Source organism: Bombina bombina, chromosome 6 (genome assembly GCF_027579735.1).
Source record: "Bombina bombina isolate aBomBom1 chromosome 6, aBomBom1.pri, whole genome shotgun sequence".
Lineage (NCBI taxonomy): Eukaryota > Metazoa > Chordata > Amphibia > Anura > Bombinatoridae > Bombina > Bombina bombina.
The window spans coordinates 446,970,472-446,996,416 of record NC_069504.1 but is presented as its reverse complement, the minus strand read 5'-3'; the positions used below and the strand labels follow the sequence as shown (position 1 = coordinate 446,996,416).

The 25,945-nt window shown below is 39.5% G+C and overlaps 1 protein-coding gene across 1 annotated transcript in view; it reads left to right on the top strand.

The window, feature by feature from the left end:
* Positions 1 to 25,945, top strand: part of JADE2 (jade family PHD finger 2) — a 1,034,250-nt gene that overhangs the window by 667,936 nt on the left and 340,369 nt on the right. The window contains exon 5 of the mRNA XM_053717215.1: positions 1,642 to 1,811. Coding sequence (XP_053573190.1) covers positions 1,642 to 1,811 — 170 coding nt within the window. The remainder of the gene's footprint in view (positions 1 to 1,641; positions 1,812 to 25,945) is intronic.

Here is a 25,945-nt window from a genome sequence, read left to right as displayed (position 1 = left end):
CTTATTTATATGTACAAAAATGATGTGGATAAGCACTAATAAACAGGTGATAACTCAGAATAAAGTAATGCTCGAGACTAAGGTGTACTCCATGTAAAAACACCTCAAGGAAATAATATAAATAAATATAGGTGTCTCCCACATGGCTTCCCCAGGTTAGAGTATAAGAACCCACCCTTCGTCTATCCTAGACGACTCCCGATAGGAATCCCCCCCCCTCTCCCACCCATATAGATGTGCCCCCCCTCCCTACCCTCCTTTGATAATTTCTCAGAAACGTACCGACTTCTACCTCTGATACTTGATTGCTTCAGTTGTATCTTTTCATACTCAAGTACTCCTTTTTATGTTGTGTACTACAATGTGTAGGGGCCCTGCGAGTCCCCAATTATTGTTATACTTTGTTAAAACGAATAAAAATTATTTAAAAAAATAAAAAATAAATATATAGTTGTCTCCGCACTACCAAGCAAATAATATACCAAAAAAATACAGTTACAAGAATAAAATAAAGAATTTAATGTACATCAGCTACAAATATATAAGACACATTCCATATGCGGTGCATAATTCAACACAGATGCAAATATACAGAAAAAGAAAACAAAACACTGAAATACTGGGCGTCCTCAGTACTATAAAATAAATAATAGATGTCAGTCTAAACTTTGTAATAGGCCAGACCCTTAGGCTGAGATGTTCAGTAATCAAACTATGTATGTCTTAAGGATATAAGCAAGCTGTAGATTTAGAAGCAGATGCATCAGGTTTATATGAATCATACTCTGTTCTCTGATAGCAAGTAACAACTAAGGACTTTAGTTTATCTTTCAGTTATCAAACGTAAGGGGCATAAAAGTGGAAAAAGAAAATGTTCTCATATGTTAGAGCATTTTTATTACAATATTTATTGCGTATAACTGTGTGTTTAAAGGGGCATGAAACTCAATTTCTTCTTTCATGTTTTGGATACAGAACGCACTTTTGAACAACTTTCCAATTTACTTCTGTTAGCAAATGTGCTTCATTCTCTTGGAATTGTTTGTTGATAGAGCACTAAGGCACCACTGGGAGCTAGCTAAACACATCGGATGAGCCAAAGACAAGAGTCATAAAGGTGCAGTCACCAATCAGCAGCTAGCTCCTACTATCGCATTGCTTTTATCTAGGTATGCTTTTTAAAAAAAGATACCAAGATAACAAAGAAAATTATATAATAGAAGTAAATATAAAATTTGTTTAAAATTGCATGTTCTGTCTCAATCATAAAAATTAAATGTTTACTTATTTTCGCTTTAACTCCTGCAAAGGGATTAAACACATAGTTAAAGTCAGCAGTACACTACTAGGAGCTAGCTGAACACATCTGGCAAACCAACAACAAGAGACAGATGTGTGTAGCTACCAATCACCAGCTGGCTCCCAGTAGTGCATTATGTACATATATTTTTCAACAAAGGATACCAATTGAACAAAGTACAGTTACTTGCAAAAAGTATTTATTTCCTTCTGTGGGCTAATTATTTAGAAACATCTTCTGTTGAGGAAATTGAGTCTGCTCTACTGAATATTGTATGTGCATGTTCACAAACAGCCTGGTTTGATTCTTAGAACTTTTGCATATTTTTGTCTTTTGCTTAGACTGATCCCTACAGTTGAGGATTGTTCTCCGCTGATTAAACGTGACTCATTACCAGGAACACATTGTCCAGGGAGCTTCCTTACCAGACCACAGGGTTCCTGCCGATATGACCTGGATGAGATTGATACATGCTGGTTAGAACTTGTTAACATGGAGTTCAAAGAGATGGGTAAGGAAAGATAGTCACAGCCGGATTCACTTACATTCAGTTAAATGCTTTACTTTTAGTTAATATTGTTATTATCGCTTATTTATAAAGCACCAAAAATGTATGCAGTGCTATACAAAGTTACATAAAAATCATAAAGCTACAATACAATAAAAAAACTTGCAATGAGACATTATGTAAGACTATACAATGTACGTTACTGCACTTACACTGACAAACAAAAGGAGAGGAGAGCCCTGCTCTTTTGCACTATCAGTTGTAGTTGCACTTTATACAAAGTTACAGAGGCTCTCAAGCTTACCATTGAAAGGAAAAACCCTTTGCCTACAGAACTATGTTCATCAGCAACAAATGTCAGATTTATATAAACAAGTATTTGAGACACAGTGTTTTAACAAGCCCTTTAAAGTGAACTTTATAGATATTCATCTGTTACTGTTTACTGATCAGTGTTACATTTGTTCCTAACATAATCTGACAAACATGGAAAATAACTTTGAAAAATAAAATGGAGTTTATCTGATGAGTATATAATTAGAAAAAGCACTGAATTTTGTCGTCATAATTTATATCTCTGCTTTTCTTACAGACTATCACTAACACAAACCAGACAAAATATGTTAACATAAATGCATGCAGTGACCTCAGGCACAGCATGCATAATTAAAATAAGATATTTATAATATTCTAATTAGTGTTTGTAAAGCTTTTTATATATGTCTTTAGGTGAAAATGTCTTCGTTGTGGGTTGCTAGTCTGGGACCAAACGTTCACAAAAATATTTTTTCCATTCCATCCTAAAGAAATAAGCCTTCAGGCCTTTAGTGTATTAAATTAGAGTACAATAGAATATTATATCCATTTTGTATGAAAAGTACCTTTAAGGTGGTGAGAGTCCACAATTCCTTACTGTTGGGGATTCATCACCTGGCCACCAGGAGTAGGCAAAGATACCATACACCAGAGCTTTAAGTATCCCTCCTACTTCCCTGACCCTCCCAGTATTTCTTTGCCTCGCTTATAGAGGTGCTCAGGATTTTATTTAAGAATTATATGTCAATCCTATTTTTCCCTCATGAGGTAACCTTGGAAGAGAGGGACTTAGGCGAGTACTGGCTGTGCACTGTAAGTCTCCTTGCTAGAGTTGTGGTCAAAAGCCTGCCACAGATGTCGCAGGGACATTTCCTTTTACCTCCTCATGTTGTTGGGCCATGAAGATGTACTTCCTCGTATATCCTCTACTGTTGGTTACAGTACTGGATGTGCTCACTACTGCATTCTCAATATTAACATGTGGGCAAGATCAGTGGAGTTGGCATTTGCTGGGTAAATACCTGCATCTCCCACATAGCCCACAGGCTATCAGTAGGTAGGCAAGTCAGTGTTTATCATAGCCATCTAAAGCAACTCAATATTACTGGAGCTTGCAGCATTAAGCCTTCCAACCCCTTCACAGTAACTGTGCAGCAGTATACTATTTGTATTCAGCTCCTTCACAGTAACTGTACATCAGTATACTATTTGTATTCAGCTCCTTCACCGTAACTGTACATCAGTATAATATTTGTATTCAGCTCCTTCACAGTAACTGTACATCAGTATACTATTTGTATTCAGCTCCTTCACAGTAACTGTACATCAGTATACTATTTGTATTCAGCTCCTTCACCGTAACTGTACATCAGTATAATATTTGTATTCAGCTCCTTCACCGTAACTGTACATCAGTATAATATTTGTATTCATCTCCTTCACAGTAACTGTGCAGCAGAATACTATTTGTATTCAGCTCCTTCACCGTAACTGTACATAAGTATAATATTTGTATTCAGCTCCTTCACAGTAACTGTACATCAGTATACTATTTGTATTCAGCTCCTTCACCGTAACTGTACATCAGTATAATATTTGTATTCAGTTCCTTCACAGTAACTGTGCATCAGAATACTATTTGTTTTCAGTTCCTTCACAGTAACTGTGCAGCAGAATACTATTTGTACTCGGCACCTTCACAGTAACTGTACAACAGTATACTATTTGTACTGAACATTATATAACTTATTGTTTTTGGGGTTTTAATAACAAATCTTCTTCCTCTCAGATTCCTCAAAATCCACCTGGAAACCCAATCCAGTCTGGAATTAGTCCAAGCCCCACTCACACTAACATTAGCCCTAAAATGCTGCCTAGTGAAAAAATGCTACATTTTTTTAATAAAAAACTATAATGCCCTCTATTTTGAGGGCATTTTGGGAAACTTTTTAGAAAATAAACTAGAGATCTAATCTCTGGTTAATTTTCTGAGTGCTTGTTATTCATCGCTCGCCCGCAAACAAGCAAATTTGCAGTTTGCAGGGCACAATGATTTAGCGCTCCACTTGTAATCTGGCCCTAAATGTTTATTTTGCCTACTTTTGTTGTGTTTGTTCCATTACCTCCTGAGAGAATGGAGTTTGTCCATCATACTTAAAGTGACAGTAAAAACATTTAGTTTTAGTTATGTCTTTTGAAACAATTTTCACTTATACTTTCATTTTTTATTTTGCACTATTTTTCTAGCTCTGAAAATTGTTACTAATGTTTACAACTGAAAATGCCCACTGCAAACTTCCCAAAGCTAACTCTGCTACAAATATTTCCCTTATTGGTTTTAGCAGATAAGAACAGCAAAACTTTGCATACTACAGTAACATAATGACCATTTTCTTGCACACTCAAGTCCAGATTGGGTGAAATTTAGAATTGAAAAACATTTGCAGCAAACATAAATTTAGATAATTAATATATATCTGTTTAAATACCTGTTTAATAAATTATTATTAAGTGGAATCAGTGCTAATAAACCACTGTAAAGTGATGGTAAATTTCAGCACGAATTTCCTAGCCACATTCATCACCATTTCATATCCATGATTTGAACACTAATTTCCTAGCCACAAGTAAGAGGGTGCCTAAGAATCTGTGAGCTCTATGTTACATTGTTTCCACAACCAGTAGGTTACCATAGTCCAACATTTTCATAACTTAGGACTTTTCCAAAGTAAGTGAACAAGGGATGGATCATCAGGAATTTGAAATGGGATTCTCTCAAATCCTGGGACAAAAGTTACCGTTTTCCCCAGCATCTTTAAACTAGCCCATTTCTCACAGGTTGTCACTTGTTTCTCTAGGGATTTACTCCACTTCACCACCAATTAAAATCATGTCATCTGCATATAGTGAAATATGGATTTTGACTTTTCCAATTATAAGACCTTCCATTTCTTTCCTAAGATATGGTGAGTCCACGGAGTCCTCAATTACTGTTGGGAATATCACTCCTGGCCAGCATGAGGAGGCAAAGAGCACCACAGCAAAGCTGTTAAGTAACACTCCTCTCCCACAATCCCCAGTCATTCTATTTGCCTTTGGTGTAAGGAGGAGGTGAAGTTTTTGTGTCTAAAAAGATTTGCTTCAATCAAGAGTTTATTATTTTGAAAGCCAGAGTAGGTTTGCTCTGATCTTTCGTTCTTTGATTGAGTTTAGCTGTACTCCACGTAGTCTCTTAAGTAGAGCAGTGGCAGCTTTCAAGCAGTTAGGAAGTTGTGAGGTAGGCCTCACTACATTTTCTTAACAGATTGCTGCCCTTATGTAGAAAGCCAGAGTAGATTTACGCTGTCCTTTCCTTGTTTTTCACATGTCTCTGTGAGGAGTGGCTTCCTCTCACGCTCATGAACTGTCCTTCTGCCGGAAAGACTGTTGTGCAAGTAAGTGCCATTTTTTTGTTTTATGTGAAACAATGGCACTAAAATGGAAGGACTCCACTAAGGGGTTAATTCCTGTATTTAAAAAAACAGATACATTTATGGCAGGGTGCAGGCGCTGTATATGTGATATGAGAGTGTTAACCCTTTAAGGACAAGGCCATTTTTCAATTTCCTTCCCTTAAAGGGACAGTATACACTCATTTTCATATAACTGCATGTAATAGACACTACTATAAAGAATAAGATGCACAGATACTGATATAAAAATCCAGTATAAAACTGTTTAAAAACTTACTTAGAAGCTGTCAGTTTGGCTCTGTTGAAAAGGTAGCTGGAAAGCCCATTGCAAGTGGCAAATAAGACACTCCCCCCTCCCCCTTCTTTTGCATATGAAAAGACCTTTTACACAAACAGAAGCAAGCTGGAGAAGGTAGCTGACAGTATTCACATAAATCTTTGGGGCTTGGTTAGGAGTCTGAAAATCAGAGCAATGTTTTTTAAAAATAAGCAAAACTATACATTTATTTTAAAAAAAAAACCTTTATGGGCTATATAAATAGATAATCTACAAAACATTTATGCAAAGAAAAAATGAGTGTATAATGTCCCTTTAAGGACCATGGCTATTTTCACATTTCTGCGTGTTTGTGTTTGGCTTTAATTTTCCTCTTACTCATTTACTGTACCCACACATATTATATACCGTTTTTCTCGCCATTAAATTGACTTTCTAAAGATACCATTATTTTCATCATATCTTATAAAAAAAAAATATCAAATATGATGACAAAATGTAAAAAGAAAGCACACTTTTTCTAACTTTGACACCCAAAATCTGTAACACATCTACAGCCACCAAAAAACACCCATGCTAAATAGTTTATACATTTATTAAACATGTTCTTTGCTTTTTTTGCAAGTTATAGGGCAATAAGTACAAGTAGCACTTTGCTATTTCCAAACCATTTTTTTTTTTTTTTTCAAAATTAGCAATAGTTACATTGGAGCACTGATATCTGTCAGGAATCCCTGAATAACCCTTCAAATATATATATTTAGTTTTAGTAGACAACCCAAAGTATTGATCTAGGGCCATTTTAGTATATTTTATATCACCATTTCACGGCCAAATGCAATCAAATAAAAAAAATTGTTCACTTTTTCACAAACTGTTTTACAAACTTTAGGTTTCTCACTGAAATTATTTACAAACAGCTTGTGCAATTATGGCACAAATGGTTGTAAGTGCCTCTCTGGGATCCCCTTTGTTCAGAAATAGCAGACATATATGGCTTTGGTGTTGCTTTTTGGTAATTAGAAGCCCTCTAAATCCCGCTGCGTGTATTATGCCCAGCAGTGAAGGGGTTAATTAGGGAGCTTGCAGGGTTAATTTTAGCTTTAGTGTAGTAGACACTGCATCAGTAACTCTGCAAATCTATTTCTGCAATGCCCCACTCGTTGGGCATGCAGAAATAGTGCAATCTCGCTATTTTGAGCGAGATCGCAGCAGAGAGAAGCCCAGAACTGCAGTGATGCACAGGGTACGTCGCTGGTCCTTAAGGGCATAACGACCAACGTCGTACAGGGTACAACGTTGATCGTTAAGGGGTTAAAGTGGCTAAGTTTATTTCACGAATGTGTGCTTGGTGGAAATGACTGAGGATTGATGCGGATTGCCTCTCTGGTAAGATGGAGTAAAGTTCCAATCTATGCTTCACTAATGGCTATCAGGGTCGCCTTTGACAGAAGAGGGGGCGATTCCCTTTTGTTGCTGCAGTGTTCCGTTCTGTAAAGCGCGCCTTTTCTATATGGGTGACACAGCTTCTAACGGACTGTAAGACTGGCTTCCCTAGAGCTTCTGGAGTTCCTACGGCAGTGGCGTCTCAATCAAGGGAGCTGAGATTGTGACCGTTTTTCTCTTTGGAGCGCAGAAGGGGAAGGTAACGCTGAGGTGTAGAGGTTCCTTTCATTAATCTTTCATTGTATAGGAGGTTTGTCATTTGTCTAAGTTTGTATATTCTTAACGATCCTTTTTTCCAGTGGGAACCATTACCTTAAAGGTACAATTTAAATATATATATATATTTTTATCACCCAAGTTTATTATCAATGATGGAAGTAATTGGTCTGATGGTGGCTTCTGTGGACATAGTTCCCTTTGCTTGATTCCATCTGAGAGCTCTACAGTTATGCATGCTCAGTCAATGGAACGGGATTATGCAGATCTGTCTCAGAAGATAGTTCTAGATCAGTCGACGAGAGACTCTCTTCCATGGTGGTTGTCTCAGGAGCATCTATTGCAGGGGACATGCTTTCGGATACCCTCTTGGGTGATTGTGACCACGGACGCCACCCTGATCGGCTGGGGAGCAGTTTGGGGCTAGTTGAAGGCGCAGGGACTTTGGTCTCACGAGGAATCTGCTCTTCCCATAAACATTTTGGAGTTGAGAGCGATCTTCAATGCCTTGATGGCTTTGCCTCAGCTGGCCTTAGCCCAGTTTATTAGGTTCCAGCCAGACAACATAACTTCAGTGGCGTACATCAACCATCAGGCAGGAACTTGGCGTTCCTTAGTCGTGAAGGAGGGGGCTCGGATCATTCCATTGGGCGGAAGCTCACAGTTGCTGTCTTTCTGCCATCCACATTCCAGGAGTGGACAACTGGGAAGCGTATTTTCTGAGCAGACAGACTTTTCATCCCGGGGAGTGGGAACTCTATCCGGAAGTGTTCTCCAGGTTAACCATCAAATGGGGGTACCGGAGTTCGATCTGATGGCGTCTCGTCTGAACGCCAAGCTTCCAAAGGGACCTTCAGGCCTTCCTAATAGATGTGCTGGCAGTTCATTGGATCTTCAGGTTAGCATAGCTGTTCCCTCCGTTTGCTCTCCTTCCACGAGTCATTGCTCGTGTCAAACAGGAGAGGGCATCAGTGATGCGTGGCCACACAGGATCTGATATGCAGACTTAGTGGAGATGTCGTCTCTTCCTCCTTGGAGACTTCCTCTAAGGAAGGACCTTCTGCTTCAGGGTCCTTTCTTTAACCTGAATCTCATTTCTCTGAAGTTGACTGCTTGGAAATTGAATGCTTAGTTCTGTTTAAGCATGGATTTTCTGAGTCGGTCATTGAGACCATGATTCAGGCTCATAAGCCTGTTACTAGGAAGATTTATCATAAGATATGGCGTAAATATCTTTATTCGTGTGAAGCCACTCTTGGAGTAGAGTCAGGATTCCTAGGATTTTGTCCTTTTTTCAAGAAGGTCTGGAGAAGGGTTTGTCTGTCAGTACTCTGAAGGGTCAGATTTCTGCTCTATCTGTGTTGCACAAGTATCTGGCGGAAGTGCCAGATGTGCAATCGTTTTGTCAGGCCTGTGTTTAAGTCTGTTGCTCCACCTTGGAGCCTTTCGTTTGGCGTATGAGACTGCTGGACAGCAGCCTCCTGAGAGAATCACAGCTCACTCCACTAGGGCTGTATCTTCTTCCTGGGCTTTTAAAAATGAAGCTTCTGTGGAACAGATTTGCAAGGCTGCAACTTGGTCCTCTTTGCATACTTTTTCCAAATTTTATAAATTCGATACTTTTGCTTCGACTGAGGCTTCTTTTGGGAGAAAGGTTCTTCAAGCAGTGGTGCCTTCCATTTAGGTATACCTGTCTTGTCCCTCCCTAGTCCTCCGTGTCCTTTAGTTTGGGTATTGGTTTCCAACAGTAATTGAGGACTCCGTGGACTCACCATATCTTAGGAAAGAAAACAAAATTTATGCTTACCTGATAAATTTCTTTCTTTCCGGATATGGTGAGTCCACGGCCTGCCCTGTATTGTAAAGACAGTTTTTGTTTTTGTTTTACTAAGCTTCAGGCACCTCTACACTTTGTATTACTCCTTTTCTCCATTTTCCTTGGGTCGAATGACTGGGGATTGTGGGAGGGGAGTGATACTTAACAGCTTTGCTGTGGTGCTCTTTGCTGCATCCTGCTGGCCAGGAGTGATGTTCCCAACAGTAATTGAGTACTCCATGGACTCACCATATCTGGAAAGAAAGAAATGTATCAGGTAAGCATAAATTTTGTTTTTCCTGCAAATCAATAGTGCTAAAGGCTCAATGGCCAAGTTGAAAAGTTAGGGGAGAGAGTGGGCACCCCTGTCTAGTACCTATGTGGAGGGGAAAGTGTGGTGTTAAGCTATTAAACCTTACTGCTGCCTGGGTAAAGGAATAAATATTTTTAACAACATTTAACATATGCTCTGAAAAACCGAATCTCTCAAGGGTGGTAAAGAGTTGGCCCCATAAAAAAATTTCAAATGCATTTTCTGCTTCAACCACCAGCAGGCAGGCTGTTGGCAATTGTTTTTGTTTTTTTCAATAGTGGGAGAGTACCAACTGTAATTTCAAATATTTAAAACTGAAGTTCTATGTTTAATGAAGCCCAATTGATCATCATGAATGAACAAGGACAACACCCCTCCCAGTCAGTTGGTCAATATTTTAAATAATAATTTATGATCCATGTTTAGAAGTGAGATGGGATGATAAGATTCTGGTAAGAGTGGGTCCCTCCGTGATTTAGCAATGATAGTAATATGAGCCTTTAAAAAATCTATGGGTTATTCTCGTTGCACCAGGCATCATACTATACAACAATATTGAAAGAGAGTCCACTATTTCTGTTTTCTGTAATTTTTAGAAATGGATTGGTATACCATCTGGCCCGGGGGCTTTACTATGTGTCAAGTCTTTAATAGCTCTCCGTATTTCTTCTATTGTGGTAGGGATATTGAGTGTCTCTAAATGTTCTCTTGGAATTTTTGGGAATTTAAAAAAAAAAATCCTATTAGAAGGCAAAACCACTTGGACTTCATACAAAGATTGGTAGTATTCACAGAAGACTTTTTGTATCTGTGCATTATCAGTTAGAATGTCAGAACCCTTTCTGAATGCCCCTTTGGTAGTAGAGTGGTTGGTTAGTTTATTAATTGCTGCTAAGTATTTAGAAAAGTGCTTGAAATTTATCTGATTAACGCATTGTCATTTGTAATAAGAAATCATCCCTAGCTGTCTTAGTTTGTTTATATCTAATTTTAATATGTTCTATAGGATTGTGAAGATACTTTATTTGTGCATTAAGTAACTGTTTTGTACTCCTGCCTTGTAATTAGTAAGGACCCTTCTATGCACCGCTTTCAGAGTCTCCCAAAAGAGTAAGACATTGTCTAGGTGTTTTATGTAAATTCTTTTATAAGCTATCCATTCTCCAACCAAATAGCTAAGGAGGTTCCCATCTCTGTAGATATATGTAGGAAAAATCCTCCTCTTTGTTGTCGGATCTGTTTGATGAGACTAAGATTACAAAAAATAATAAAAGAAATTATCAAAAATAAAAACAATTACACCTAATCTAATAGCCCTATAAAAATAAAAAAAGCCCCCCCAAAATAAAAACACCCCATAACCTACAATAAACTACCAATAGCCCTTAAAAGGGCCCTTTGTAGGGCATTGCCCTAAGTTAAACAGCTTTTTTACCTGTAAAAAATACAAAGTCCCCCCAACAATAAAACCCACCACCCAACCAACTCCCCAAAATAAAAAACCTAACTCTAAAAAAAACCTAAGCTACCCATTGCCCCTAAAGGGGCATTTGTATGGGCATTGCCCTTGAAAGGCCATTCAGCTCTTTTTCACTGCCCTTAAAAGAGCATTCAGTTCTTTTACACTTTGCCCAAAGCCCTAATCTGAAAAAAAAAAAAAAACACCCCAAAAAATAAAAAAAAACCTAACCTACCTAACACTAACCCCAGAATATATACTCACGGTTCCTGAAGTCCGGACATCCATCTCCATCCAGGCGACGAGAAGTCTTCATCCAAGTGGCGAGAAGTCTTCAGTATTCTGGGGTTAGTGTTAGGTATTTTTTTTTATTTTTTGGGGTGTTTTTTTTTTTTAAAGATTATGTATAGATAATAGGTTTATTTAGGTGTTGGTGATGTCGGGGAGTGGTGGATTAGGGATTAATAACTTTATTTAGTGGCGGCGATGTCGGGGAGCCGCGGATTAGGGGCTAATAACTTTATTTAGTGGCGGCGATGTCGGGGAGTGGAGGATTGGGGTTAATATATTTAAATAGTGTTGGCGATGTAAGTGGGCGGCAGATTAGGGGTTAATAACTTTATTTGATAGTCGTGATGTGGGTAGGGGGCAGATTAGGGGTGAATAAATTTAATATAGTGTTTGCAATGCGGAGGGCTGTGGTTTAGGGGTTAATAGGTAGTTTATGGGTGTTAGTGTACTTTGTAACATTTTAGTTATGGATTTTGTTGCGTTACAAGCTAAACTGCTTGCGGCATAGCTATACCGCCGCGACTCCTAATATGCATTCCCGGCCATTCCACGCACAATGTCCAATTTTTCAGCAGTATAGCAGTACCGCAAAACTCGTAATCTAGCCGATTGTTTGTTAACCACAAGAAAGTTTGTATTTTGTCATTTAATCAAATTGTTTATGAAAATATGTTTAAAAATATATGACGTTTTTATTCTTCAGTTATATGTAGCTGTTGTTAGGTGCGTAGAGAAAGAATCAGTTAAATAAAACACATGAATACTTAAAAATTCATAATATCCAGTAACTAGAATTGTACTCCAGTTCCATCATTTGCAGAGAAGTCCCTTTGAAGGAGCTTATTAATAAAGTGTCCCACAATGTGTCATGCTATCTCTTGGGACGGCTCATAGGTTATATAATCTTATTTACAGTTCTTGTTAAGGCAGCATGGGGTCTGCCGAGCCTGCAATATCTCTATGAGGTCAGGAGCAGTTAGGCTCTGTGTTGAGGTCTTGGAACCAAGATGGCGTATTGCGTGCTTTGCTGCGGTGCTACCCGCCTTCAGAAAAAAGCCTCCTGTGGTGGAGCTAGGACGTTGCTCCCGTTTGCCAGAAAGTCCCTACATGCAAAGTAAACTGGTATTAAGGGCAGTGCAATGTGGGGCACTTTAAAGTATTTAGAAGATGGAGCACTTCTTCTTCGCAGGCCTCCATGCAAGCCCGCCCACCGGAAATCTTCCCCCTTATAACATTTTATTTCAATAACATAACAGTTAACCAGAGCTTGGAAGTCGCGTTATCCTGACGCGCTTTAAATTCAATTGCACTTGAGCAAACGCATCTACTTTCAACTTGTAATACACGCATTACTTCTGATGCGCTCAAAGAGCCGTGATAAACCTGTTATCGCCCACGCACCACTTGTAATCTAGCCTTGTGTCTTACTAGAGAGGTGTAACTCTCTGCTCTGCATATTACTGGTAAAAATTGGGTTACATCCTTTCTCTGTATTGCTCATTTACCAGAAATATAAATGAAGCAAATATGTAAAATTGAAAACATTGAGTGAACAGCACATAATCTAAATATGTCACTGATTTTCTCTGATCTAAATTGCCCTTCCCCACCCTAACTCAACTGGCACCCACTAACAAATAGAAGAAAAGCACCTGCACTTCCCCCGAGCACCACTAGAAACAGCATGTGCACTACATTTACTATGTTTATGAACAATACAATTCATGAAATTACAGTATGCAACATTTTTTTTATTTAAATTTTTTTTGTGATTCAGATAGAGCATGAAATTTTAAGCAACTTTCTAATTTACTCATATTATCAAATTGTCTTCATTCCCTTGGTATCTTTATTTGAAATGCATAAATGTAAGTTTAGATGCCGGCCCATTTTTGGTGAGCAATCTAGGTTGTCCTTGCTGATTGGTGGATAAATTCACCCACCAATAAAAAAAGTGCTGTCCAGAGTCCTGAACCAAAAAACTTAAATGCCTTCTTTGTCAAATAAAGATAGCAAGAGAACAAGGAAAACTTGATAATAGGAGTAAATTAGAAAGTTGCTTAAAATTGCATTCTCTATATGAGTCACAAAAGAAAAAATTTGGGTTCAGTGTCCCTTTAAGGTAATTTATTTTTGTATAAATCAATACTATTTACTGGCTGCTACCTTATTATAATACTGATATCATTTTAGAAACCCTACATAATGCAGAGTTCATGTGATTACCTGGTGACATGATAACAACAAAAGAGAGAAAGTTTTCCATAAAATAAAGTCATGAAAAATAAATAATAATAAAAACTCTCTGTACTCCACATCATTTGCACTTATCTGAGTTAGTTAAACCTTGTTTATGGAAGAAATAATTGCACATTATTTGTATTTGTTATTACTATAGAATGTATACAATTCATTGGTGCCATTTTAAAGCACCATACTTATATGTAAGAATAAGGTAAAGCATTTAATTGTGGTTTGTAAAATAGACATCCTTCAGGTCTAGACAGCTAGCTGCGTATATATATATATGAAAGGCAATCATGGGTTAATGTCTGGGGTCCCCATCACTTCCTGTGAATTTCCCCTAAAAAATATAGGGCTAGATTACAAGTGGAGGGCTATTTAGCACTTTCGCTTGAGTGCTACCACCGCCAGAAGTAACGTATTTGCACGCACAGGTTAGTGCTTGTATTTCAAGTTGTAAGTAAAAAAAATTTGCAAGCAAGTGAAAACCAATGCACACTAATTAAAGGACTTTGGATATCAGCAACCACATTAACTTATACTTCCCATAGACTTCAATGGAGAGTGCAAACGAAAAAAAAGTTATCCCTCGCACGCTACACCATGTTAAACCTACAGCACTATACCCAACAGGAGTTATTCTTTGTTCATTATATTATAGAGGTGAACAGAACTGATGCAACACTCAGGGGTCTGAACACAAAATGAATACTTTATTTAAAAGCAGCACACATATTTATACACCCTGGCATTCTAGAGTCACAGAGCTTCAGGTTACAGAGGGAATTGGTTAAACAGTAAATAAAACATATGAACAATACATCTGACTATTGTCTATTCACAGGTAAAACAGATTAACATATCAAGTTAATTAACTGGGGAAGAAAGTTTACTCAGACAATCTGATGTTGGCCAGTCTAGTTAACATAATCACACAGGAACACAATCAGTTTACCCAGACAGACACCTGAGACACAATCAGATCTGGAACATAAATAAAATACATCTTATTATAAAATATAAAAAGAGCTCTTATTATTTATTAAGTCCTTTATGCCCACTTGGTTTATAGAGTCATAATTGCTCCTACAAGGGGCACTCACACCCTGTACCCATACTTTATTTATGGATACAGGGTGACGTGGACATAAGACAGAGTTATAAAAGTACATGGGGTTTCCAGCATATACAATTCCACATTTCCATGCAGTCTCTGGGTATTCTTAAGCCTATGTACCCCCTGCCCAAAGAATGTTCCATAACAGGCACTCAGATCTTTGTGACTCACGTCACAATATCTATATATACCCATACCTGAGTATAAATATATATATATAACATAATGTGGTGTTGGGTTAGCGCACATGACGAATACGTTATCTTAAGGCATGTTATGTAAATATAAAATATTGAAAATGATTAATAACAATGGCCAAGATTACAAGTTTTGCGCTACACTGTGTGCGTAAATAACGCAAAAAAAAAATGGCGTTATCGCACTTTCCATAGGGCTGCCATTACAAGTTAAGCCAAAACCTTCTTTTGTTGTGCGGTATGGTATGTTACGCTCCATACCGCACAAAACCCAAGGCCTGACTTTACATGCTCCGGCACGCTTTCCCCCATAGACATCAATAGGGCGAAAGTGTTAGAAAAAAACTAACACCTGCGATCGCGGAATTGAGATCGCCATAATGCAACCCCATTGATGTCTATGGGAAAAAGAAAGTTATGTTAACACCCTAACATAAACCCCTAATCTAGACACCCCTAATCCGCCGCCAGCAACATCGCCGGCGTTAAAGTTATTAACCCCTAATCCGCTGCCTCCGACATTGCCGACACTAAATAAACCTATTAACCCCTAAACCCACGCCCCCTAAATCGCTACTAATAAACTAAATCTATTAACCCCTAAACTGCCAGTCCCCCACATCACAAATCAATAAATTAAACCATTAACCCCTAAACCTAACACCCCCCTAACTTTAAATTAAATTTACAATATAACTATCTTAAAATAAATAAAAACTTGCCTGTGAAATAAAAAAATAAGATTAAACTATAAATAAACCTAACATAACTATTTTAAGAAAAGAAAATAAACTACATTTAAAAAACCTAACACTACGGAAAAAAAAATCTAACATTAACAAAAAATAAAAACGCTACAATTACAAAAAAAAAAACTAAGATAAAAAAAAATAATAAACTAAATTATCGAAAATAATACATATTACCCCTAATCTAATAGCCCTATAAAAACAAAAAAGCCACCCCAAAATAAAAAACACCCCATTACCTAACAATAAACTACCAATAGTCCTTAAAAGGGCTTTTTGTAGGGCATTTCCCTAAGTTAAACAGCTCTTTTACCTTCAAAAATTACAAAGTCCCCCTAAAAGTAAAATCCCCCATACAACCAACCCCCCAAATTAAAAAACCTAACTCTAAAAAATCCTAAACTACCCATTGCCCCTAAAGGGGCATTTGTGTGGGCATTGCCCTTAAAAGAGCATTCAGCTCTTTTACTGCCCATTAAAATAAAAAAGCCCTAATCTAAAAAAAAAACACCCAAAAAAGCATCAGATATCTAATCCCACCCGATGGACCAATTACAACAAATAGATTCAAATACCACAATGTAGTATATGGTGGCATTGTGGTATTTTGATCTATTTGTTGTACTTGGTCCATTGGGTGGGATTAGATATCTGATGCCCGTCTTGGGGCCCAGTTGGATAGCATACTGCTAAGCGCTGAGCAACATATGCCTGTGTAGATCTGCGCTATATTGATTTGACCAGGAGGGCTTTTTACTTGTTTAGGAGGTTATGCTGTAGGGTTATCAGACCCACGATCTTAGCCTATAGTATTAGAGGTGTGCTTCTTATGAGCATATGAGGGTGCAGGGGGAGGTGCTCACAGAGTGGCTTGCTCGATAGTGATTTCTACTCGGGTCCTTACAGAGTAGTCGATCTGAATATCCAGCTGTTCATATACAGCACTCATGTGAGCGAGTAATAGCTGTGAGCATTGACAGTGTCTCCCTCTGTCCGGTGATCGTGGCCTCACCAACCACGCCGTAATACACACGCCCATAGTAGCGTTGTGAATGGTTGCTATGGAGATATATAATGACTACTAGTTTCTTCCGGTTTGTTTTCTTTGGTAGTTATGAATACCAAGGCTGGAGGCGCGGTTGACAATTATCCAATAACAATTACTTGTAGCGTTGATTGTTCCATTTATAGACAGCTCTCGGGTACCGATTAACTAGGGTTGCGTGAGAATAGTGGGATCACGTATCTCCTTAGATATATAGCAACACATTTTTTTGGATTAACACTTTATTTTGATAAACACACAGGCCTATTCTTTATGAGGCTTTTTTACACAGTAATGGTGCACTTTATGCACAATTGGGCTACCTATATGGTATAGCCTTTTGATGTCTGCACACAGTCTCCAATGATTGGTGACCAGAATGGGGGAGGGGCCTACAGGCCTTTATAAGTTTGTTCATTTGCACATTTGTGTAGTCAGAAGAAGGGACGTTTAAGGTCCCGAAACGTCACAAATAAATAGTTTTTTACACAGATATCCAAAGTCCAGCGAGTGCTTTACTTTATTTCTTTGCTATATATACTGTATTTATATATATATATATATATATACCCACATGCACATATTTAGAGGTGTATATATATATATATATATATATATATATATATATATAAACATGTGGAGATAGGTGCACTCCCACTAACAAGCTTCATATGCCAGGGTGCTAAGAGTAGTAGATAGAGCTGAAGGACGAAGCACTCTCTGGTCTTATCAAGTGTACAACACAATTTTATTTACAGTGCAGTGACGTTTCGTGGTGTTCACCCCTTCATCAGACCAACAAGAGTGAAAAGAACAAACAATCATTTAAGCCAAATCTGATCCCTCCGCCAAAACGGTTTCCATGGCGATATCCAGGTGTTACAAACTATGCAACATCAAAAAACATACGGCTAGATTTGGAGTTTTGTCGGTAAAGACTTGCGGTGCTAACGAGCCTTTTTTTTTCCCCAGCGCACCCTTAAGACAACGCTGGTATTACGAGTTTTCTGAATGGCTGCGTTAGCCTCAGAAAAGTAAGTGTTGAGCCAAATTTAGCTCCACTTCAACCCTCAATACCAGCGTTGCTTACGGTAGCGGTAAGCTGGAAAAACATGCTTGTGCATGATTTCCCCATAGGAAACAATGGGGCTGAGCTGGCTGAAAAAACTACTATAATAAAGTTATTAACCCCTAAACCTAAGTCTAACCCTAACACCCCCCCCCCCTAACTTAAATATAATTTAAATAAATCTAAATAAATTTACTATAATTAAATAAATTAATCCTATTTAAAACTTAATATCTATAAAATAAACCTTAATATAGCTACAATATAACTAATAGTTACATTGTAGCTATTTTACGATTTATATTTATTTTACAGGCAACTTTGTATTTATTTTAACTAGGTACAATATCTATTAAATAGTTTATAACTATTTAATAGCTACCTAGTTAAAATAATTACAAAATTACCTGTAAAATAAATCCTAACCTAAGTTACAAATACACCTAATCAATAAATTAATTAAATAAATTACCTACAATTATCTAATATAAAATGCAATTCAATAAACTAAACTATAGTACAAAAACAAACACTAAATTAAAAAAAAAAAAAAAATATTACAAGAATTTTAATCTAATTACACCTAATCTAAGCCCCCTAACAAAATAAAAAAGCCCCCCAAAATAATAAAATTCCCTACTTTATACTAAATTACAAAAGTAATCAGCTCTTTTACCAGCCCTTAAAAAGGTTTTTTGTTGGGCATTGCCCCAAAGTAATCAGCTCTTTTACCTGTAAAAAAAAAATACAAGACCCCCCCCCAACATTACAACCCACCACCCACACACCCCTACTCTAAAACCCACCCGATCCGCCCTTAAAAAAACTTCACTACTCCATTGAAGATCACCCTACCTGGAGCCGTATTCACCCAGCCGGGCACCACTGGTCATCCGATCCGTCCAGAAGTCTTCATCCGATGGGGCAGAAGAGGACATCCGGACCGGGAGAAGCCTTCATCCAAGCGGCATCTTCTATCTTCATCCATCCGGCGCGGAGCGGGTCCATCTTCAAGACATCCGACGCAGAGCATCCTCTTCTTTCCACGGCCGACGACTGAATGAAGGTTCCTTTAAATGACGTTATCCAAGATGGTGTCCCTCGAATTCCGATTGGCTGATAGGATTCTATCAGCTAATCGGAATTAAGGTAGGAAAAATCTGATTGGTTGATGCTATCAGCCAATCAGATTGAAGTTCAATCCGATTGGCTGATTGGATCAGCCAATAGAATTGACCGGCTGGGTGAACACGGCTCCAGGTAGGGTGATCTTCAATGGGGTAGTGTTAGTTTTTTTTTAAGGGGGGATCAGGTGGGTTTTAGAGTAGGGGTGTGTGGGTGGTGGGTTGTAATGTTGGGGGGTCTTGTATTTTTTTTTACAGGTAAAAGAGCTGATTACTTTGGGGCAATGCCCCGCAAAAAGCCCTTTTAAGGGCTGGTAAAAGAGCTGATTACTTTTGTAATTTAGTATAGGGTAGGGAATTTTATTATTTTGGGGGGCTTTTTTATTTTATTAGGGGGCTTAGATTAGGTGTAATTAGATTAAAATTCTTGTAATATTTTTCTCCAACATAGGTGTGTCCGGTCCACGGCGTCATCCTTACTTGTGGGATATTCTCTTCCCCAACAGGAAATGGCAAAGAGCCCAGCAAAGCTGGTCACATGATCCCTCCTAGGCTCCGCCTACCCCAGTCATTCTCTTTGCCGTTGTACAGGCAACATCTCCACGGAGATGGCTTAGAGTTTTTTAGTGTTTAACTGTAGTTTTTATTATTCAATCAAGAGTTTGTTATTTTAAAATAGTGCTGGTATGTACTATTTACTCTGAAACAGAAAAGAGATGAAGATTTCTGTTTGTATGAGGAAAATGATTTTAGCAACCGTTACTAAAATCCATGGCTGTTCCACACAGGACTGTTGAGAGGAATTAACTTCAGTTGGGGGAACAGTGAGCAGTCTTTTGCTGCTTGAGGTATGACACATTCTAACAAGACGATGTAATGCTGGAAGCTGTCATTTTCCCTATGGGATCCGGTAAGCCATTTTTATTCACACAGTAAATAAGGGCTTCACAAGGGCTTATTAAGACTGTAGACATTTTCTGGGCTAAATCGATCATATTTACACATATTTAGCCTTGAGGAATCATTTAATCTGGGTATTTTTTGTAAAATAATATCGGCAGGCACTGTTTTAGACACTTTATTCTATTGGGGCTTTCCCTAATCATAGTCAGAGCCTCATTTTCGCGCCGGTATGGCGCACTTGTTTTTGAGAACAGCATGACATGCAGCTGCATGTGTGTGGAGCTCTGATACATAGAAAAGTCTTTCTGAAGGCATTATTTGGTATCGTATTCCCCTTTGGGCTTGGTTGGGTCTCAGCAAAGCAGATTCCAGGGACTGTAAAGGGGTTAAATATAAAAACGGCTCCGGTTCCGTTATTTTAAGGGTTAAAGCTTCCAAATTTGGTGTGCAATACTTTTAAGGCTTTAAGACACTGTGGTGAAATTTTGGTGAATTTTTAACAATTCCTTCATACTTTTTCGCAATTGCAGTAATAAAGTGTGTTCAGTTTAAAATTTAAAGTGACAGTAACGGTTTTATTTTAAAACGTTTTTTGTGCTTTGTTATCAAGTTTATGCCTGTTTAACATGTCTGAACTACCAGATAGATTGTGTTCTGACTGTGGGGAAGCCAAGGTTCCTTCTCATTTAAATAGATGTGATTTATGTCATAAAAAATTTAGTAAAAATGATGCCCAAGATGATTCCTCAAGTGAGGGGAGTAAGCATGGTACTGCATCATCCCCTCCTTCGTCTACACCAGTTTTGCCCATACAGGAGGCCCCTAGTACATCTAGCGCGCCAATACTCCTTACTATGCAACAATTAACGGCTGTAATGGATAATTCTATCAAAAACATTTTAGCCAATATGCCCACTTATCAGCGAAAGCGCGACTGCTCTGTTTTAGAAAATACTGAAGAGCATGAGGACGCTGATGATATTGTTTCTGAAGGGCCCCTACACCAGTCTGAGGGGGCCAGGGAGGTTTTGTCTGAGGGAGAAATTTCAGATTCAGGAAAAATTTCTCAACAAGCTGAACCTGATGTGATTACTTTTAAATTTAAGTTGGAACATCTCCGCGCTCTGCTTAAGGAGGTGTTATCCAATTTGGATGATTGTGATTATCTGGTCATTCCAGAAACACTATGTAAAATGGACAAGTTCCTAGAGGCCCCGGGGCCCCCCGAAGCTTTTCCTATACTCAAGCGGGTGGCGTACATTGTTAATAAAGAATGGGACAGGCCCGGTGTACCTTTCGTACCTCCCCCCATATTTAAAAAATTGTTTCCTATAGTCGACCCCAGAAAGGACTTATGGCAGACAGTCCCCAAGGTCGAGGGGGCGGTTTCTACTCTAAACAAGCGCACCACTATACCCATAGAAGATAGTTGTGCTTTCCAAGATCCTATGGATAAAAAATTAGAAGGTTTGCTAAAAAAGATGTTTGTTCAGCAAGGTTACCTTCTACAACCAATTGCATGCATTGTCCCTGTCACTACAGCCGCGTGTTTCTGGTGCGATGAGCTAGAAAAGGCGATTATTAGTAATTCTTCTTCTTATGAGGAGATTATGGACAGAATTCGTGCTCTTAAATTGGCTAATTCTTTCACCCTAGACGCCACCTTGCAATTGGCTAGGTTAGCGGCGAAAAATTCTGGGTTTGCTATTGTGGCGCGCAGAGCGCTTTGGTTAAAATCTTGGTCAGCGGATGCGTCTTCCAAGAACAAATTGTTTGACATTCCTTTCAAGGGGAAAACACTGTTTGGCCCTGACTTGAAAGAGTTTATCTCTGATATCACTGGGGGCAAGGGCCACGCCCTTCCTCAGGATAGGTCTTTCAAGGCCAAAAATAAACCTAATTTTCGTCCCTTTCGCAGAAACGGACCAGCCCCAAGTGCTACGTCCTCTAGCAGGAGGGTAATACTTCTCAAGCCAATCCAGCCTGGAGACCAAGGCAAGGCTGGAACAAAGGAAAGCAGGCCAAGAAACCTGCCACTGCTCCCAAGACAGCATGAGATGCGGGCCCCCGATCCGGGGCCGGATTTGGTGGGGGGCAGACTCTCTCTCTTCACTCAGGCTTGGGCAAGAGATGTTCTGGATCCTTGGGCGCTAGAAATAGTCTTCCAAGGTTATCTTCTGGAAGTGATTCTTCCTGTTCCATTAAAAGAACGAGGGATGGGGTTCTACTCCAATCTGTTCGTAGTTCCCAAAAAAGAGGGAACGTTCAGACCAATCTTAGATCTCAAGATCCTAAACAAGTTTCTCAAGGTTCCATCGTCCAAAATGGAAACCATTCAAACAATCCTTCCATCCAGGAAGGTCAATTCTTGACCACGGTGGATTTAAAGGATGCGTATCTACATATTCCTGTCCACAAGGAACATCATCGGTTCCTAAGGTTCGCATTCCTGGACAAGCATTACCAGTTCGTGGCGCTTCCTTTCGGATTAGCCACTGTTCCAAGGATTTTCACAAAGGTACTAGGGTCCCTTCTGGCGGTGCTAAGACCAAGGGGCATTGCTGTAGTACCTTACTTGGACGACATTCTGATTCAAGCGTCGTCCCTTCCTCTAGCAAAGGCTCACACGGACATAGTCCTGGCCTTTCTCAGATCTCACGGATGGAAAGTGAACGTGGAAAAGAGTTCTCTATCTCCGTCGACAAGAGTTTCCTTCTTGGGAACAATAATAGACTCCTTAGAAATGAGGATTTTTCTGTCAGAGACCAGAAAAACAAAACTTCTAAACTCTTGTCGGATACTTCCTTCCGTTCCTCTTCCTTCCATAGCGCAGTGCATGGAAGTGATAGGTTTGATGGTAGCGGCAATGGACATAGTTCCTTTTGCGCGCATTCATCTAAGACCATTTCAATTGTGTATGCTCAGTCAGTGGAATGGGGACTATACAGACTTGTCTCCGAAGATACAAGTAAATCAGAGGACCAGAGACTCACTCCGTTGGTGGCTGTCCCTGGACAACCTGTCACAAGGGGTGACCTCCCGCAGACCAGAGTGGGTCATTGTCACGACCGACGCCAGTCTGATGGGCTGGGGCGCGGTCTGGGGATCCCTGAAAGCTCAGGGTCTTTGGTCTCGGGAAGAATCTCTTCTACCGATAAATATTCTGGAACTGAGAGCGATATTCAATGCTCTCAAGGCTTGGCCTCAGCTAGCGAGGGCCAAGTTCATACGGTTTCAATCAGACAACATGACGACTGTTGCGTACATCAACCATCAGGGGGGAACAAGGAGTTCCCTGGCGATGGAAGAAGTGACCAAAATCATTCAATGGGCGGAGACTCGCTCCTGCCACCTGTCTGCAATCCACATCCCAGGAGTGGAAACTTGGGAAGCGGATTTTCTGAGTCGTCAGACATTGCATCCGGGGGTGTGGGAACTCCATCCGGAAATCTTTGCCCAAATCACTCAACTGTGGGGCATTCCAGACATGGATCTGATGGCCTCTCGTCAGAACTTCAAGGTTCCTTGCTACGGGTCCAGATCCAGGGATCCCAAGGCGACTCTAGTAGATGCACTAGTAGCACCTTGGACCTTCAACCTAGCTTATGTATTCCCGCCGTTTCCTCTCATCCCCAGGCTGGTAGCCAGGATCAATCAGGAGAGGGCGTAGGTGATCTTGATAGCTCCTGCGTGGCCACGCAGGACTTGGTAGGCAGATCTGGTGAATATGTCATCGGCTCCACCATGGAAGCTACCTTTGAGACGAGACCTTCTTGTTCAAGGTCCGTTCGAACATCTGAATCTGGTCCTACTCCAGCTGACTGCTTGGAGATTGAACGCTTGATCTTATCAAAGCGAGGGTTCTCAGATTCTGTTATTGATTCTCTTGTTCAGGCCAGAAAGCCTGTAACTAGAAAAATTTACCACAAAATATGGAAAAAATATATCTGTTGGTGTGAATCTAAAGGATTCCCTTGGGACAAGGTAAAGATTCCTAGGATTCTATCCTTTCTTCAAGAAGGATTGGAGAAAGGATTATCTGCAAGTTCCTTGAAGGGACAGATTTCTGCCTTGTCTGTGTTACTTCACAAAGAGCTGGCAGCTGTGCCAGATGTTCAAGCCTTTGTTCAGGCTCTGGTTAGAATCAAGCCTGTTTACAAACCTTTGACTCCTCCTTGGAGTCTCAACTTAGTTCTTTCAGTTCTTCAGGAGGTTCCGTTTGAACCCTTACATTCCGTTGATATTAAGTTATTATCTTGGAAAGTTTTGTTTTTGGCTGCAATTTCTTCCGCTAGAAGAGTTTCAGAATTATCTGCTCTGCAGTGTTCTCCTCCTTATCTGGTGTTCCATGCAGATAAGGTGGTTTTACGTACTAAACCTGGTTTTCTTCCAAAAGTTGTTTCTAACAAAAACATTAACCAGGAGATAGTCGTGCCTTCTTTGTGTCCGAAACCAGTTTCGAAGAAGGAACGTTTGTTGCACAATTTGGATGTTGTTCGCGCTCTAAAATTCTATTTAGATGCTACAAAGGATTTTAGACAAACATCTTCCTTGTTTGTTGTTTATTCTGGTAACAGGAGAGGTCAAAAAGCAACTTCTACCTCTCTCTCTTTTTGGATTAAAAGCATCATCAGATTGGCTTACGAGACTGCCGGACGGCAGCCTCCTGAAAGAATCACAGCTCATTCCACTAGGGCTGTGGCTTCCACATGGGCCTTCAAAAACGAGGCTTCTGTTGATCAGATATGTAGGGCAGCGACTTGGTCTTCACTGCACACTTTTACCAAATTTTACAAGTTTGATACTTTTGCTTCTTCTGAGGCTATTTTTTGGGAGAAAGGTTTTGCAAGCCGTGGTGCCTTCCATTTAGGTGACCTGATTTGCTCCCTCCCTTCATCCGTGTCCTAAAGCTTTGGTATTGGTTCCCACAAGTAAGGATGACGCCGTGGACCGGACACACCTTTTTTGTATAAAACAGAATTTATGTTTACCTGATAAATTACTTTCTCCAACGGTGTGTCCGGTCCACGGCCCGTCCTGGTTTTTTAATCAGGTCTGATAATTTATTTTCTTTAACTACAGTCACCACGGTATCATATGGTTTCTCCTATGCAAATATTCCTCCTTAACGTCGGTCGAATGACTGGGGTAGGCGGAGCCTAGGAGGGATCATGTGACCAGCTTTGCTGGGCTCTTTGCCATTTCCTGTTGGGGAAGAGAATATCCCACAAGTAAGGATGACGCCGTGGACCGGACACACCGTTGGAGAAAGTAATTTATCAGGTAAACATAAATTCTGTTTTTTTGTGTAATTTAGTGTTTGTTTTTGTACTATAGTTTAGTTTATTGAATTGTATTTCTCCAACATAGGTGTGTCCGGTCCACGGCGTCATCCTTACTTGTGGGATATTCTCTTCCCCAACAGGAAATGGCAAAGAGCCCAGCAAAGCTGGTCACATGATCCCTCCTAGGCTCCGCCTACCCCAGGTATTCTCTTTGCCGTTGCACAGGCAACATCTCCACGGAGATGGTTAAGAGTTTTTTGGTGTTTAAATGTAGTTTTTATCCTTCAATCAAGTGTTTGTTATTTTAAAATAGTGCTGGTATGTACTATTTACTCTGAAACAGAAAAGAGATGAAGATTTCTGTTTGTAAGAGGAAGATGATTTTAGCAAACGTTACTAAAATCGATTGCTGTTTCCACACAGGACTGTTGAGATGAAGTAACTTCAGTTGGGGGAAACAGTTGGCAGACTTTTCTGCTTGAGGTATGACTGGCCACATTTCTAACAAGACTATGTAATGCTGGAAGGCTGTCATTTCCCCTATGGGGACCGGTAAGCCATTTTCTTAGATTAAGTAAAAGAATAAAGGGCTTCATAAGGGCTTAAAAAACTGGTAGACTTTTTTCTGGGCTAAAACGATTACTTTGCTAAGCATATTTAGCAGATTATAACTCTTAATAGTTATTATAATCTTGGGGATTGTTTTAAAAAACGGCAGGCACTGTATTGGACACCTTTTTCAGATGGGGGCATTTTCTAGTCATAGGCAGAGCCTCGTTTTCGCGCCACTAATGCGCAGTTGTTTTTAGAGAGCAAGGC